The sequence below is a fragment of the Trachypithecus francoisi genome, unplaced genomic scaffold (genome assembly GCF_009764315.1).
Source record: "Trachypithecus francoisi isolate TF-2019V2 unplaced genomic scaffold, Tfra_2.0 Contig01585, whole genome shotgun sequence".
NCBI classification, from domain to species: domain Eukaryota; kingdom Metazoa; phylum Chordata; class Mammalia; order Primates; family Cercopithecidae; genus Trachypithecus; species Trachypithecus francoisi.
Window position 1 is genome coordinate 4625963 of NW_022681444.1, and position 18491 is coordinate 4644453.

At 43.3% G+C, this 18491-nt stretch overlaps 1 protein-coding gene across 21 annotated transcripts in view; it reads left to right on the forward strand.

Moving 5' to 3' along the window:
• Window positions 1–18491, forward strand: part of RALGPS1 (Ral GEF with PH domain and SH3 binding motif 1) — a 327157-nt gene that overhangs the window by 124717 nt on the left and 183949 nt on the right. For 20 of the 21 annotated variants that reach the window (XR_004432328.1, XR_004432330.1, XM_033191416.1 and 17 more), the window contains one exon: window positions 3706–3789. Coding sequence is in view for 19 of the 21 variants with exons in the window: in XM_033191416.1 (XP_033047307.1) it covers window positions 3706–3789 (84 nt within the window). In the remaining 2 variants the exon portion in view is untranslated. Of the gene's footprint in view, window positions 1–3705; window positions 3790–3815; window positions 4646–18491 lie in introns of those variants that run through there. The other variant, XM_033191495.1, reaches the window with a different exon arrangement.

Below are 18491 nucleotides of genomic sequence, written 5' to 3' on the forward strand. Positions count from 1 at the left end.
ACCGCCTGGGCAAGATGTGGGCCTCAGCGCCCATGGGAAGGGCTGTGCGACAGTCCCTGGGCAGCTCAGTGGCTCACTACAGACACAGAGCTACCAGGGCTGTACTGGGCTCATCCCAAACCCTGGTCTCCCTTCTAGAATTAGCCTTGTCTCCTCTGGTCAATTTTAACTAAATTACACTCAAGTTCCACAGTGTGGACCTTTTTTAGGCATTAGTGACTGGAAGAGTTTTGTTCTATTACTTCACATTTTCCTAAACCCACTTAACACAGATGGAATCTCTTGTAATCCTGTAAGGCCAAACACAGAAGAGGAACTGCGCCAAAGCGGTAAGGCCCAGTACTTGTTTTAGCACAGATAGAATGGTCTTATTTCTTTTGACGCTGATAAATCTTCTGTGCTGAATTTGGGGGTTCTTCACACTGAGGAGTGCTCATGCTTTATTCATTCAACAGAGGCTGCTTGAGCATCTGCTCTCAGCCAGGCCCTGTGCCCCGCATGTCACCTCCCTTGTCAGGCTCTGCCTTCTTCAGTCTCCATCACAATTCTATGGGGTTAGCTACAGCATCTTCCTATTTAGTACTGAAGGACCTGATGCCAAGAAAGGTGATTTGTCTGGAGTTTCCCAGGAAATAAGTGACAAGATCTGGGATTCAGAGTGAGATATTTGGCTCAAAATCCTTTACTCCTTGCATTTTATCAAAGTACTTCTCAAACATAATGTTTTACTCTGCTGATGTGTTAATTTTAAATATTACATGCATTCCAGTGCAAAAGGTTCCTTAGGAAATTGTCAAAACCCAATAACTCCACATAGAGTTTTTGAATTAGGGTCTTAGAAATGTTCAAACCAAGTAAATTTAGGGAAGATGTGTTAAGTACCAACTTTGATTCTTGCCTGCATGATATCAGCAAAATGAAAGAGAAATAATAATAGATTTTGTTAATAATTCAAGACAGTAAAGAGAGTATAGTGTGGGAAAAAGAAGACGTTTGGCATTCAAGCTGAGTCTGAATACCGCCTTGTTGCTTAACAGCAAGGAGGTTGCTTAACCTCCCTGGGAAGAGGAAGGCAGGTGACCTTTATCAAGTACCTGTCACATGCTAGGTGCTTTGCATGTCTTAATCTCATTTAATTGTTATAATGAGTTTCACAGATAAGTATAGTATCATACCCACTTTAAGATGAGAAACTAGAAGTTCTGAGAAGATAAGCATCGTGTAGCTGGTGTATGGCCAGCCAGGATCTGACCCTAGGATCCACTCTTCTCCCTTTCCGGGTGTTGTCTGAAGTTATTACAGTGTGGAAATAAGACCACAGAGTCTGAATTAAATTCACGCATGCACATGCTTGAGTGCATGCGTGCGTGCAAACACACACACACGAATTCTGCTATTTATTCAAAAATTTAGGAAAAATACAAAGGGAGCAGTTATCAGCTAGAAATTGGGCAACAACTGTGCCTCAGTCCTTTTTTTTTTTTTTTTGAGACGGAGTCTTGCTCTGCCACCCAGGCTGGAGTGCAGTGGCCGGATCTCAGCTCACTGCAAGCTCCGCCTCCCGGGTTTTTTACGCCATTCTCCTGCCTCAGCCTCCCTAGTAGCTGGGACTACAGGCGCCCGCCTCGTCGCCCGGCTAGTTTTTTGTATTTTTAAGTAGAGACAGGGTTTCACCGTATTAGCCAGGATAGTCTCGATCTCCTGACCTCGTGATCCGCCCGTCTCGGCCTCCCAAAGTGCTGGGATTACAGGCTTGAGCCACCGCGCCCGGCCTGAAACATCAGTTTTATGAGTAGGGTTTTATATTTGATTATAAAACCTATACTTTTCCAGGACTGGCTTTGTGATCCACTGGGGAGAAAGGCCTTTGTCTTCACAAACAAACTTTAAAAGGGCAATAATAACATATGTTTGCAAAGTGATTCAAGTATGTGTTTTAAAGAGAGGAAGATAGTACATGTAACTGAGGTAGGTCAGACATACATTTGAAACCGAACATAGGCCGGGTGCAGTGGCTCATGCCTGTAATCCCAGCCCTTTTGGAGGCCGAAGCAAGAGGATCGCTTAAGGCCAGGAATTTGAGACCAGCCTGGGCAACACAGTGAAACCCCCATCTCTACAAAAATAAAAATTAGAAAAAGAAACCAAATGCAAATACATGTCGTCAGAACAAGGATAATCATAGTAAACAGCTGGAACTTCTACAACTTAAAGAGATTCATCTCTGCTTTTGAAAAGAAGTAGAGTCACAATATTCATCCAAGAGAAAGAAACCTCTTTATTAAAGTGGGTGTGGCGAGAATTACATGAGATGACATAGGTGAGGTGCCCTGTCCAGCGCCTGCTGTGTGGGGAATTCTTGCTAAATGGTAGCACCGGTGAATTCTGTTGTCATTGCTATTAACTTGAGTCTAAGTTGTGAGGGTGTGAAGGACATGGCAGGCTCCAGGTTATTTGTGTTCTCTTATGTGGGTGACCTTAAGGACAGAAGTGAGGCACCAGGAGGAGGCGTCTCGGCCCCTGGCTGGTTCCTCTGTCTTCCCAAGTCCAGGGCATTCATCTTGTTACCAGGAGCTGCTGTTGCCTTTAGCCAGGCTCCCACCAAGCCCCTTTCTATGGCTGATTGTCAGGTCCTAAGGTGTGTTTGACAGGCATGGACCTTCAGAAGTGACTGCTGGCAGCCAGTTTTGTCCTGGGCTGTTCCTACTGCTCCCCTCCCTGCTTTCCTAGGAGACCCCTGATCTATACTCTCACTAAAGATCTTACAAAAACTCTAGGTGAATGGCAAAAAACCAATGCTATTAGTAATACTGAGGCTTGGTAGGAATTAAAAGGCGGTCTTGTAACTTGTAGGTGGAGAACTTCAGAATCTGCAGCCTTTGCTTCCTTTCCTCCAATCTCTGTCAGGGCTCCACAAGGCACACACTGAGAATGCTGGGCATTTGGATGATGGCTTCTCCTTAGTCCTTTTTTGTAGCACCAAATAATCCCATTAGATTGCTCCTATTGTGTCCAGCTTTCATCTCTTGGCTAAGAGCCAGGCTTACTGATAATAAAATCTAGATAATTCAGTTCTTCATATTATAATGCTAAACCTAGCAAAAAAAAAAAAAAAAGAGACAAGGCCCCCGAACAAGATATTAAAGGGGATCTTTCCTTCTGCATGCTTTTGGTTATATGAGGGATTGGAGGGGCCAACTACAGGACAGAATCTGAGGTCATACCAGAAGCTTCTTTGATTGCAGTGGGCTTGGACTGGGACTTTGCCTCACACCAGGAATGTATGATGTCATGTGGCCAGTGAAATCTGAGATATTTTAATGAAGCCCTGGCATCACAACTATGCGGGGTTGAGTTCTGCTGGTTAAAACATTTCTGTGCCCCCTCAGACAATTTGCATTGTAAGAAGGACTTCTGGTCTTAGAGGAGCTGGCAGAGTGGCAACGGATTTCTTTTAGCACAGAAATCCTAGGAAACATGGCCAGAGTTGTGGAGAAAAGTATTCCACTTATCCTCACTTCTGGTAGTCCCAGGCTGCACCATCACCTACAAACCCAGCCCTCCTCTCCCTCCTGGTAAAGATGGGAACAGCCAAGGTGTCAGCTCCTTCCCACCTTCATGCATGCTCATGTTCCCATTTGATGCCCCTGGTGTATTTTGCATCCCAACTAGAATCACTGTTGAAATTCATTCTGTGCTTCCTAGGAACTAGCCAGCTGTGGATGGAGTAAGAAGGAGAAACACAGTCTTGCCCCTAATGTTGTGGCCTTTACCCGGAGGTTTAACCAGGTAAGCAACACCCCTTGCATGTGCCTATCCAGAGGGTAATCTGCTGCTGTCCCCTCTAGGCTGTGCACCCCCCCAAGGCTGTCTCCCAGGCACCTGGCCCCAGATCCACCTTCTCTTCCTGAGTCCCCCACCTTTATCCAGTGCCACTGTAGTCCATTTGCACAGAGCAGGTGGAACTGAACATACCTTTCCTATGCTTAAATCACTTCAGTGACTTCCAGTTTCAGTTAAGCTAAGGTTCAAGTACCTTAATATGCTTTGCAGGGTTTGGCATGGTGGATCTCACTTCTGTCCACCCCTCCAGTCTCATCTCTTTTCCATCCTCCTGGCCTTCCTTCTCTTACCTGATATACCTTATCTCTGTCCTGTCAGGCCCCTGTGTGCAGTCTTCACAGCCCAGAATCCTTCCTCCCTGTTCAGCTTCCAATCAGATCTCAGCCTGAATGTCATTTCTTTGGAGAGTCTTCCCTGAATCCCCAGCCTGTATGAGGTCACACATCCCCACGTTGTACCCTATAGTCTGTGTGGTCCTTTATTAGTTTGTCCTCATGTTGTATCACTCTGTAGTCTCCACCCTCCTTGCCGGCCTGGGAGCCCCATGAGCATGTCTGTCTTGTTCATTACTGTGTCCCCCACCACCTTGCCCAATGTCAGGTCTATCGTAGACCCTCATTAACTATATATGGAACGAATAGATGAGGTGCTCAGGAAGTACTTTTAAATTGAATTTTCTTGAATTCCTGATGGCCTGATCCCTGGCCCTGCACTACTTTAAACTGACTTGGTCCGACCAGAACCTGTGCTCCAGGTATGAAGATCCGGAATGATGATTGGAGACTTGGATCAACGGAGGGAGGTAGGGTGTCTTATTTCTCAGCCAGACCTGCATGAGCCTCAGGAGAAGGCACACAAACCAAAGCCCCAAATTGTACTGTTGACAGATTTCCTTCATTCTTATTTTTATGGTTTCAAATGAGGCCAGTGGCCTAGAGATTGCTAGTATGTATGACTGGCCCTCTGGGTGATGGGGCCTGGATTCCCTTTGGGCCCTCTCTCCAGCTGGGCCTTCTCTCTCAGAAATGCTTGATCTTATGCATCACTGTTGCTCAACCCTCTCCAGGCTTCTCCACCCTTGACCTTCCACCCCAAGTCCAGTGGGATCCTCAGAGAGGTACCAGCTTGTAGTTTGAAGATTGAGGCTGGAATTAGCATTATTATTATTTGATGAGATGTAGTGGGAACCAAGAAAGACCTAGGTGCATCTGGAGTAGGGGCTGCACACTGTTTGTTTTGAAAAGAGAAGTTCCAAAGTCTTATGCTTCTTTTTTCTTTGTTTTGAAAAATCGTCTCTTTTCAACTGAGCTTAAAAAAAAAAACAAAAAACAAGTGTGAGAATTTTGTCAGGGGAGTCATAGTTTCCTTAAAACTATTTGACTGGGAGCCAACTCAGTCCCTACCTCTGACCAGCCACAGAGCTCCCAGAGGAGGGGCAGCTGGGGGCTCTGATGTAATCTGCTTTGCACGCGGATGCCAGGTCAACTTGGCAAAGGCGGTGTAGCTTGTTCTGTGAACAACTGTGTTGTGTCCAGCTCAGACCAAGTGATGAAATGAGCCAGAAGCAAAGTCACATTTTTTTCAAACAATACTCTGGGAAATGGTCTTCCTGCTGGCCCATCAGCCAGTCAGAGAGCCAGCAGCTCCTGGACATAGCCCTGGTAGCTCTGGTTTGAAAATTGGCCAGAGGCCAGGCCTGGTCAGCCATTGGGGCTGCCTTCTTTGGGATGAACTTGTTGGCGTCCCTTCTTGGCAGAGCTTTTATGTGTAAGAACAAGACTCATTAGACTCCAAATAAAAGAAAGCAGGTCACTTACCTGTCTGAGCCCCAGCTTTCTTTTCTGTAACTCAGAATAATAGTAGTGCTCTCGTTGCACAGTTGTTATGAAGAATAAATGGAATATGAAGAGCTTTAGCACAATGTCTGGCATGTAGTAAGCATCCAAATGTTTTGGGAGAAGAAAAGAGAAATACTAAGATCAGCTGATTGGGAGGAGGTTGTCAGGGGATTGGAGGCTTCTTGTGGCCAGACACCTGGTGGCTAGTGCTTGCCTGCTTCTTCATGGGATCCGAGTCCCTTGGGATTTGCTCATAGAATGGCGGAGATGGAAGAGTTTGGCCAAGTTCACTAAAGGTCTTTTATGAGCCAGGCCTATGTCACAGCCCCAAGGAATACACCGTGTAGCACAGAAGTTCTCAATCTTTTTTGGGTCTTGGGTTCTTTTGAGAATCTGACAGTATCACATATGAATGTTCCCCCAGAAAACTGCACAGATATACAAATTTGCATTTAATTTTAGGGTGTTCACTGCCTTCCAGAAGTTTATGTGTGGACATTTATGGGTCTGCGGACAATAGGCTGAGAATCTGTGTCTCAGGGAATCCAACAGGCCTGGGTGTGAGTCTTATTGTGACAACTCATTAGCCGTATGATCTTGGGTTGGCTTTTGGCCTCTCTCAGCCTCATAAGCCTCATTTATAAAACAGGAAGAATCATTTCAAGTGGTTTTTGAAGACTAAACAAGAATCATGAATATAAATAGGTTACCCCAGTACTTGACACTTAGTAAACATTCCACGTAAGGTTAAACAAAGGGGCAGAGTAGTGGGAACTATGAGCTGAAAGGAAGGTTAAGACCAGACCAGCAGGCTTGGGCCTAAGTGCAAGGTTGGGCTTGTATCACAAAGATGCTGAAATTTTTGGAAAAGGTGAAGAGGGAATTGGGAGAAACGTGGTTCTAAGTCTAGGCTGTGCTGCTAACTTGCTTTAAGGCCCTTCCTGTCTTTGGGTCTCAGGACCTTTTTATATTCATGGAGATTGGACAGGGCCAAATGTTCCCAGCTTTTCTCATGGACACATTTTATAGTTCCTAATGACTGAAACCCCAGCTCAAACTCAGGTAAGCACAAAAGAGAGCTTCATGGCTTATATATAATAACTAAGTCTAGGGAGATACTGACTTCAAATACTGCTGAATCTAGGCAGTGGGGACAGTACTATCTGAACTCGGTCTTGCTCTCTCCATCTCCAGGTTCCGCTTTCCTCTGAGCTGGTTCCACCTCAGGTAGCCTCCCCCTGTGGTTGCAGGATGGCTAGCAACAATTGCAGGCTTGTAGCATATTCCAAAGGCAACCTCAGGAGAAAAGACCTGCTGCTTTTTCAGTAGCTCTATCTGATGCCCTGGAATTGAGACTCAGTGGCTCAGATTGCCCTGGCTTGTGACCCATCTTGTTTGTTATGATCTAATCACTCTGACCAGGAAGACATGAAGCTCTGATTGGCCAGGTCTTGGAAACAGGCCTTCCTATGGAGGAGAGGCGGTAGGCCTAGACCACATGGACTGAGAATGGAGAATGGGTATTTCTGGAAGGAAGAAGCTAAGAATGAGGGCCAGAAAGGAAGACAGATAGTTATCATAGACCTTCTTTTCTCTTGTACTCTTCCAGTCTGCTCTGAGCTTTCTCCCCAATCCATACTGTTGATACCTTGTCACTCTCAAGTCCTGTCTGCCCTCTGAAGTCCCATGCTCACGAGCCTAGTCACTGAATGTTTCTGCTTCCTCTTGGCTTTAATCAAAACTATTTTTAAAACATGTATTGAGCACTTATGCTGAACTTATTGGGTCAGATACTATGCTAAGCATTTTACCCGTGCTGTCATACATGCTATTTTACAGTTATTTCATGGATAAAGAAACAGAGGCTCTGCAAAGTGAAACAACTTGCTCAAATTTACATAGCTGGTGAATTCATCTGCTTAAGGGGCCTTCTGGTTTTTTTTCTGAACACTTTTCTAATAGAACCTTCTGCTTTTCCAAACGTAATTTATCACAGGACTGGGAGACAATGTTACCTTTCTCCTGTCTTCCAAATGCTATCTCTAAGCAGTTATTCTTTCCTCATTGTGTAATGCTGCCTTTTATGTGACTCTCATTACTCTAGTTATATTCATTTGTTTATTCAGTAGTCTTTGACTGGATATGTACTAGGCTCTGTGCTGGTTCAGGGGGTCAACAATAAACAAGTTGTCACCCTTGCCATTGTCAGCTCATAGTCGAGTGTAGGAGGCAAACATGATGGAGGCGATTCCAGTCCAGGGGAGTCCGTGCTAGGATGGGGAAACCAGAGGAGAGGCATGTGCAGGAGCAAGGGAGGCCAGAGTGGGGTATGTTCCTTCAATCTGTGTGAGGGATTGGAGATGTAAACTGGCTGGGCACAAGAAATTATTAGAAGACAAAATGACAGCTCTTGGTGATTGATTGGATATGGAGGGAAATGACAGAGAAGAGTAAAAGAGGGTCCCCTTTGGATGTTTAGGCAGCCCCATCCTTGAGACAATGAACACAAAGGAGGAGCAGTTTTGAGAGTTGGAGATGAGTTAGGTTTGGACATGTGGAATAAAGTATGCAGGAGGTCATTGGATATTTGAGTCTGGAAGTCCGGGAAGGGTCCAAACTGGAGATACAAATATTGGAGTCATCTGCATTTGAAGGCCTGGGGTCAGTGAAATCATCCAAGGAGAAACAGAGGCCCAAGTGAGTACCTGAGGATTGCTGACATTTACGGGGTGGGCGGAGGAGAGGAGGCCACACAGAAGGCAGAGAGAGAGCACCCTGGGAGCAGAACACTTGGTGATATGGAAAGGGCAGTATCTGGAAATCAGTGTTTCAGAAATGAGGGAATGCTACAGAATGAGTCATCCAAGACAGGGCTAAAAAAGAGTCCTTTGAATTTAGCAGCAAGGGCAGTTTTGCAGGGATGTAGCAGGTTGAGTGATAGATGTGAGGCAACGAAGAGAGCAGGTGTAAGTGTTTCTTACAACCTTGGCTCCAAGGGGAGTTGAGAAGGGAGTGGCTGGAGAGTGGAGTCAAAGAAGTCCTGGGAGGTGGTTAAATGTTTTTTTGTTATTTGAAGTGAGCAGAACCTTAGGGATGTGGAGGAGCCAGTGGACCTGGAAAAGTTAAAGATGAGGAAAGAGAGGAAGTACTTAAAGTCTCAGAAAAGGTGGAAGAATCCAAGACCTGGGTGCCTTTTCAGTGTAAGAGATGAGTCAGCAGAAAGGAAAGGGGCAGATGTAGACCCATTTGTTGGTGCAATACAAAGAGAGTGATGGCTTTTCTTCATCAGTGAAATGGGAGGGAAAGGGGGAAGGAGTGGGGCGAGAAGATTGATGAGTTTGGGGAAAGCTTGAAAAAAGCTGCGTCACAGGAAAGGAGAGAGAGTTGGCACTGGAAATACAGCAAGACTCTTGGGCAGTGATGGTGGCCCGGATGAAATGGACATTGTGGTTTTCTAAGTGGCCCTGGTGCATGTGGGTAGTAGATGGTTTTCTCTGGTTGCACTTCTCAGCCTAGGAGCAGGTGCACGGAAGAGCAGATGGTTAGACCCATCCCCTTAGGGGTTGGCAAAGCAGATTTTTTGGAAGGATCAAGATGCAAGGGAAGTTAAACTAGTGGCAAAGAAAAGGCTGAAGTAGGCCAGGCATGGTGGCTCACACCTGGAATCCCAGCACTTTGGGAGGCCAAGGCAGGTGGATCATCTGAGGTCAGAAGTTCAAGACCAACCTGGCCTAGATGGCAAAACCCCATCTCTACTAAAAATACAAAAATTAGCTGGGCGTGGTGGTACACACCTGCAGTCCAAGCTACTTGGGAGGCTGAGGCAGGAGAATCACTTGTGGAGATTGCAGTGAGCCGAGATTGCACCACTGCGCTCCAGCCTGGGCGACACGGTGACACTCTGTCTTAAAAGAAAAAAGGCTAAAGTGACAAATGATAGAGGATTTGTCTGCTTAGGAGGAAAAAGATTCCAAGAAAAAGGGCTGCCAGGAAATCCAGGACATGGTGAGAGGAAAGGTCTGTCACAGTGGGGGTCAAGGAGAGAGTAAGGACTAGAATATTTAAAGATTGTGGCCCCAGATGGAACCACAGTTTTCTGACGTAGAGCAGGTCTGGGAAATCAAGAAGAAGGAGGTGACTCAGGTGGTAGGGAGGTCTAGTTGCTAAAGTTGAAGTGCTCAACGGATCCGAGGCCAGGGTCATTTGCAGTGATGTTGAAGTTGCCCAAGGAAGAAGGGGGCAGGTTTGGTATGTAGAGGAAGATAGCAGTCCAGATCCTGATCTGTTTACCATCTCTACCATGGAATCATAAACATGTAGCCTTTTCACACGGACATTTTTCGCTTAGCGATATGTAGTTAACATGGATGAATTTACTTTATATGTCTTGACAGCTCTTTTGTATGTGTGTATTCCATTGTATGCATGGTTTGTTCATCCATTCACCTACTGAAGGACATCTCGGTTGCTTAGTTACTTCCAGTTTTGACAACTATGAATAAAGCTGCTACAAACATTTGTGTGTGTGTGTGTGTGTGTGTGTGTGTGTGTGTGTACTAAAGTTTTCTTTCTTTCTTTTTTTTTCCCCGAGGCAGAGTCTTGCTCTGTCGCCCAGGCTGGAGTGCAGTGGCACGATCTCGGATCACTGCAACCTCCGCCTCCCGGATTTAAGCGATTCTTCTACCTCAGCTTCTGAAATAGCTAGGATTACAGGTGCATGCCACCACACCCAGCTAATTTTTGTATTTTTAGTAGAGATGGGGTTTCATCATGTTCACCAGGTTGGTGTCAAACTCCTGACCTCGTGATCTGCCCACCTTGGCCTCCCAAAGTACTGGGATTCCAGGTGTGAGCCACTGCACCTGGCCAGGTTTTCAAATCAGCTGGGTATATACCTAGGAGCACAAGCTAGATTGTGTCTGTCCCATTTTGTATTCTCACCAGCAATGAATGAGTGTGTGGCTTCAATCCTTGCCAGCAATTGATATTGTCAGCTATTTTGTGTTTTAGGCATTCTAATATGTGTGTAGTAATCTTGCTTTTCTCAGCTTTATCCAGGTCACTCTTGGATGGTTAAGTCTGGTTCTGGGTGCCTCACATGAGGGGTGACGGTGGGAATTATCACACAGGAGTGGCATAAGTATTACAGCGACTAGAAGAGTAGGGGAAAGAAAACATGTTATACAGGGATAAGTGGAGGATCTGTGAGTGAGAAGACTCAGAGAGAACGTCATCAAGGTTTTCAAGCAATTGAGGAGTTCTTAATGGGGAAGCAGGATTACACATAATCTATGGGGCTTGGTCAATAAGTTCAGGGCCCAAGGTATGGAAATGGGGAGGCAGTTGGCCGTCTCCTAATGTAAGGAAGTTTCTTAACCATGAAGGCTCAGGCAGAGACCAGACAAGGGCTTTACTACTGTAGAACACCATCCAGCTGTCAGGGCAGGGAGTAGGTGGGACCTCTGAGATTCTTTCAAACTCTTGGTTTCTAAGAAAACTGTGAATGGGCTTATGAGAAATTTGTGGCAAAAGCAGATTTTTCTTAAGAAATAATAGTATTCTTAAACTTGGATTTTTCTTGTTGTTTTTCTTTGTTTTATTCTTTGATTATTTTTATTCATAGTTGGTTAACTGAATAAAGTTGTGTCCATAGCTATTCTGTTTTTTTATAATTCCACTGTGGCATTTCCCAGATATCATAGTCCTCAGTAACTAAATGCCAGTGCTACCTGTACCACTATAACAATAATTGTGTTAATAATAGCTTATGTGTATTAAAGGTTTATTAGTACCATGACCCACTGGGGATATACTCCAGGTATGTTTGGCTCCTTCAGCAATTGGAAATCAATTAATGTAGCCCACTGTAAAATAGGCTAGGGTAGAAAAATCATATTATATCATTTGACCTGAAAAAGCATCTGACAAAGTCCAGTACTCATTCATAATTTAAAAAAAAAAAAAAAAAGGCCGGGCGCGGTGGCTCAAGCCTGTAATCCCAGCACTTTGGGAGGCCGAGGCGGGTGGATCACAAGGTCAGGAGATCGAGACCATCCTGGCTAACACGGTGAAAACCCGTCTCTACTAAAAAAAAATACAAAAAACTAGCCGGGCGAGGTGACGGGCGCCGGTAGTCCCAGCTACTCGGGAGGCTGAGGCAGGAGAATGGCGTGAACCCGGGAGGCGGAGCTTGCAGTGAGCTGAGATCTGGCCAGTGCACTCCAGCTTGGGTGACAGAGCAAGACTCCGTCTCAAAAACAAAAACAAAACAAAAAAAAAAACACAACCAATTAGGAATAGAACAGAACTTCTTCAACTTGATAAAGAACATCTACAAAAGTCCTTCAGCCAACATCATGCATAACGGTAAGACACTGAATACTTTCTCCCTAAGATTGGGAACAAGGCAAGGATGTGCTCTCTTACCCATTCTGTGCAACGTCTTACTGCAAGCCCTGGCTAGTGCAGTAAGACAAGAAAATAAATAAAATGTATACAGATTAGAAAGGAGGAAGTAAAACGACCTTTATACATAGGTGACATGATTATCTAAGTAGAAAATTCCAAAGAAATCTCCAAAACTGCTCCTTGAACTAAGAAGTGAGTAAGCAGAGTTGCAAGACACAGGCCAGTATGCAAAAGTCAGTTGATTTCATCTAGACCAGCAATGAGGAACTGCAATTTGAAGTTAACAAACAATACCATTTACAATATCACCAAAACAACAACAACAACAACAAAACCACACAACAAAAACAGGTTCTGTTAATGTGGAAACCTCAAAAACTGAAAAAAGAAATCAAACTAGGGCTAAATAAATAGAGAAATATTCCATCTTCACGGAGTGGAAGACTCAATAGTGTTAAGATGTCAGTTCTTCCTAACTCGATCAATAGATTCAGTGCAATCCCAATCAAAGTCCTAGAAAGCTGTTTTACAAATATCAGCACAATACTGAAAAAGAACAAAATTGGAGGGCTCACTCTACCTGATTTCAGCACTTAACTGTAAAGCTACACTTACTAAGACAGCATGGTATTGGTGACAGAATTGACCCCATACGTAGGTCGATGGAGCCAATAAATAGACCTACAGAAATATGGTCAGCTGATCTTGGAGAAAGGACAAGTGGTGCTGGAAGAATTTAAATATTTGTGTGTATATGTAAAAAAAAAAAACAACCTAGACACAGACCTTAGACCTTTCCTACAAATTAATTGAAAATGGATCATAGGCCTAAATGTAAAAAACAAAACTGTAAAACTTTTAGGAGAAAACATAGAAGAAAACCTGTATGACCTTGGATTTATTAATGAGTTATCAGATAAAACACCAAAAGTACAATTCATGAAAGAAAAAACAAGTTGGGACTTTATGAAAATTAAATTTTTTCACTCTGCAAAACACATGGTAAAGAGAATTAAAAGACTTAACACAGATTGGGAGAAAATATTTGCAAAACACATATCTGATAAAGGTCTTGTATCCAAAATATACTCTTGAAACTCAACAATAAGAAAACAGCCCAATTAAAAAACGGTCAAATATCCGAAGAAACCTCACCGAAGAAGATATGCAGATGGCAAATAAACATATGACAAGATGCTCAACATTATTTATCATTAGGGAAATACAAAACACTACATACCTATTAGAATGTCTAAATAAAACAAACAAAAAACCCTGATAACATCAGTTGCCGTCAAAGATCTGAAGCAACACAAACTCTTACTCATAGCTGGTGGGAATGCAAAATGAGACACTCAGTCCAGCAACTGCACTCCTAGGTATTTACCTAGCTGATCTGAAAACTTATATCCACACACAAAAAACAGCACACAAATGTTTATAGCACCTTTATTCATAGTTGTTGAAAATCAGAAGTAGCCAAGATATCATCCTTCAGTAGGTAAGGTAAATGGATAATGAACCATGGTAAATCCATACAATGGAATAGTATTCATCCAAAAAAGAGAAAAGGCGCTATCAAGTCATGTAAAGACATGGACGAACCTTTTTTTTTTTTTTTCTTTTTTTGAGACAGAGTTTAGCTCTTGTTCCCCAGGCTGGAGTGCAGTGGCATGATCTCAGCTCACCACACCCTCCACCTCCTGGGTTCAAGCGATTCTCCTGCCCCAGCCTCCTGAGTAGCTGGGATCATAGGCATACGCCACCATACCCGGCTAATTTTGTGTTTTTAATACAGATGGGGTTTCTCCATGTTGGTCAGGCTGGTCTGGAACTCCTAACCTCAGGTGATCCGCCCGCCTCAGCCTCCTAAAGTGCAGGATTACAGGCGTGATCCACCATGCCCAGCCTGAATATTTAAAAAAATAATAATTTCAGCTTTTATTTTAGATTCAGAGTACATGTGCAGCTTTGTTACATAAGTGTATTGCATGATGCTGAGGTTTTGGGGTATGAATGATCTTGTCACCCAGGTAGTGAGCATAGTACCCAATAGGTAGTTTCTGAGCCTTTGCCCCCTCTCTCTCCTTCCTCTCATAGTCCCCAGTGTCTGTTGTTCCCATCTTTTTGTTATGGATGAATCTTAAGTGCATATTGCTAAGTAAAAAAAGCCAGTCTTGGCCGGGCGCGGTGGCTGAAGCCTGTAATCCCAGCACTTTGGGAGGCCGAGACGGGTGGATCGCGAGGTCAGGAGATCGAGACCAACCTAGCTAACACGGCGAAACCCCGTCCCTACTAAAAAATACAAAAAAAAAAACTAGCCGGGAGAGTTGGCGGCACCTGTAGTCCCAGCTACTTGGGAGGCTGAGGCAGGAGAATGGCGTGAGCCCGGGAGGTGGAGCTTGCAGTGAGCTGAGATCCGGCCACTGCACTCCAGCCTGGGCGACAGAGCGAGACTCCGTCTCAAAAAAAAAAAAAAAAAAAAGCCAGTCTTGAAAGGTTACATATGGGCCGGCGCGGTGGCTCAAGCCTGTAATCCCAGCACTTTGGGAGGCCGAGACGGGCGGATCACGAGGTCAGGAGATCGAGACCATCCTGGCTAACATGGTGAAACCCCGTCTCTACTAAAAAATACAAAAAACTAGCCGGGCGAGGTGGCGGGCGCCTGTAGTCCCAGCTACTCGGGAGGCTGAGGCAGGAGAATGGCGTGAACCCGGGAGGCGGAGTTTGCAGTGAGCCGAGGTTGCGCCACTGCACTCCAGTCTGGGCGACAGAGCGAGACTCCGCCTCAAAAAAAAAAAAAAAAGAAAGGTTACATATGGAGGATTCCTTTTCTCTTTTCTTCCTCCTCCTGAATCATTATTGTTGGTTTATTACAGAGCAAAGAAGATGTTCTTGCTAGCAAAAAATCAATCAAGTTATCAACATGATTATACTTTTACATTTATATTTCCTTTTTTGACATTCTGGAAAAGGTAAAGCTATAGAGATGATGATAAACAACTCAGTGTTTGTCAGGGCTTTGGAAAGGGGAGAGGGCTAAATAGGTGAAAGCTGGGTTTTTTTTTTTTTTTTAAAGTCAGTGAAACTATATGATATTATCATAATGGATACAGGACATAGTGCATTTGTGAACTTTATAGCACCAAGAGGAAACCTTTTTTTTTTTTTTTTTTTTGATGGAGTCTCACTCTGTCACCCAGGCTGGAGTGCAGTGGTGTGATCTCGGCTCACTGCAAGCTCCACCTCCCGGGGTTCATGCCATTCTCCTGCCTCAGCCTCCTGAGTAGCTGGGACTACAGGCACCCCCAACCACGCCTGGCTAATTTTTTTGTGCTTTTAGTAGAAAACGGGGTTTTACCGTGTTAGCCAGGATGGTCTCGATCTCCTGACCTCGTGATCCACCGACCTCGGCCTCCCAAAGTGCTGAGATTACAGGTGTGAGCCACCGCGCCCCAGCCCTTGAAACCTTAATATATACAAATTTTTTAAATTCAACTTGAGGGATCTTATAATGTAACAACATGTAACAAAATGTTACATGTTGTTACAGATAATGTTACAAAATGATACAGCAGAATGTAACAAAAGAATTATTATAAATGTATGAACAACCTCACTGAAGAGGGGGAGAGAAAACATTGCTGGCCTAAGTAAATTGGTAATAGAATGGAGCCTATAAGACTAAAGACAAAGGAACTACATATAAGCATCATACTCTATTTGATAAAGTTGTTTCCCAAGGGGGACGGGTAACAATTCTGAAACCATTATCCTTGTATACTGGAATCAAACAATATAAGAAATGGATGAATATAAGAGAGTATAAGGAAATGAGTGGCAGATGGTGGGAACCAATCTCACTGTTGGAGTGGGAAATTACAGATAAGCTAGGTGTGAGGAGGCTAGAACGATCCATGTGGTAATGGATTACAGTTGGAGACATCAGTATGAACTCATGTGTAACTTAATGCAGATGTAGATGGTTACATATAGAAATCTTTATAGATGTGTGTATAGGCATGGGTTAGTACACACACACACACACCACACACACACACACACATTTCTTGGCTCCGCCAGCTGAGAGGACCCAGAAACAATGATATCCCATTAGCAACAAGCATACTTCATACCTGTTTTGTGCTAATCTTAGTTTCTAATACTGTTACTTGGTAAAAGGAGCCAATGTTCCTTGGAGAAATGACTAATTTTAAGACTAAGGCAAGAAATATAGAATATGAGCCTGTTGCATATTATATTGCCAAAAGGTAAGGAAATGCTCAAACTAACAAACAAAAAACAATACAGGGGTTATGTCAAAGGGATGCAGGAGCCAACTGAAGGAACTCTCGAAGGCCAAAGCTGGAACAACTTGAGCAGCATGTAATAACAGTATTGGGTTGTAACCCAAAGTGTAAAATAAATATTCACAAGTCTATACTGATAGAAATAAATGCGGGAGAATCGGCAAATCTCTTATGCAGAAGAATTTCAAATAATCTATGTAGATTAGACCTCAAGAAGGTAGAATGTGACTTCCCACTCATTAAATATTGGCTGAGCTTACTGACTTCCTTTCAGAGTTTGAGGTGGTAGTGTAAATTGCATAACCAATTCCCTTTCAATGGGCTTTTAAAAATTGTAGATAGTGCTTCAGTGAAAGCTTGTATGTATGTGTTTCTATATTTCTGTATTTTTATAAGGTAAATATTCTAGGGAGACTATACCTTAAACATCTTGAAAGATATGTTCAAGTTGTTCTTCAAAATGTTACTGATTTCCATTCCTCCAAACAGTGTATAAGAGTACCAATGTCTACATGCTCTTGGTACAATATATGACTCACAACATGTATTTTTATTTGATACACAAAGAGTTTTTGTCAATCAATAATAAGAAAAAACCTGCTTGGGTGACATAGTGAGACCCCATCCATACAAAAAAAAACAAACAAAAAAAAACCAGTGTGGTGATGCGTGCCTGTAGTCTCAGCTACTTGACAGGCTGAGGTGGGAGGATACTTGAGCCCAGGAGTTTGAGGTTGGAAGGAAAGATGTCCCAGTAAAAAGATAGTTCTCCGTAAGGACCTGCATAGGCAATTCAGAAGGCAAATAGTACAAATGACCTATAAATATTTGCAACAAAAAATGTTAACTGAGAAAAAGCAAAACAAACAAACAAACAAAAAACACCTGAATAGTCATGAAAGAAATGTGAAATTGAAACTGTGAAATACCATTTTTTTCCACTGAATTAGTTAAAAAAAAATGATAGTAACTGGTATTGGCTTGTGTATGACAACATGGATCTGCTTCAACTTGTTGAGGAGTAAACAAATAGACCTTTTGGAGGCCATATTTTTTTACATATACTTTTGAAAACAGGTACACACACTTTTATTCACTCCACTTTACAGGACTTTATCTGAGGACCTTAATAAAAAGTGTACAAACATCTGTATAAAGATGTTCATCTCAGCATTATTACAACAAAATTAGAAATAACCTATTCAACAGTAGAGGGTTATTTAAGAAAATGATGATACTTCTCTATGATGAAATACTTGGAAGCTGCTAAAAATTGTAGAGGAATATTCACTTATAAAAATTCTTGTGATATATAATTAATATACAGCAGTTTAGTTTTAAAAGACAAACATGTTCTATATAGAGAAAAAGAAGATGGTCGGGCACAATGGCTCATGCCTGTAATCCCAGCACTTTGGGAGGCCGAGGCAGGCAGATCACGTGAGGTCAGGAGTTCAAGATCAACCTGGCCAATATGGTGAAACCCCATCTCTACTAAAAATACAAAAATTAGCCAGGTGTGGTGGTGCATGCCTTAATCCCAGCTACTAACGAGGCTGAGGCAGGAGAATCCCTTGAACCCAGGTGGCAGAGGTTGCAGTGAGCGAAGATCGTGCCACTGCACTCCAGCCTCGGTGACAGAGCGAGACGCCCTCTCAAAAAAAAGAAAAAAAAAAAGAAAGACCAGAAGGACGCGTACCACAGTGTTTATGATGTTAATCTATATGTGAGACTGAAATTTCTTTTGTTTTGTACTTATCTCTGTTTTCCTTGTTTTCTGCATCAAACTTCTGAAGTTAAAAGCTTAAGTTTCCTTAAGTCGTTAGAAAAGAGAATAAAATAAAAAGTGTTTTAAACTATGCTGATTCTACCTTTGTAATGTCTTCCTTATCTCCTTCTTCTTTCCATCTCCTTTGGCATGGCCCTGGCTCAGACCTCCTCATATCTCACTGAGATCATTGCATCAGTTTTCTGATGGGTATCTCTATCCTTCCAAAGGATCTCATCTATCACCCTGCTCAGAAGCCTCTGAAAGTCCCTGTGTAGAAGAGTGTTTTAGCTCCTTCCTCTCACCTTGTTGCACCAGTCCTAC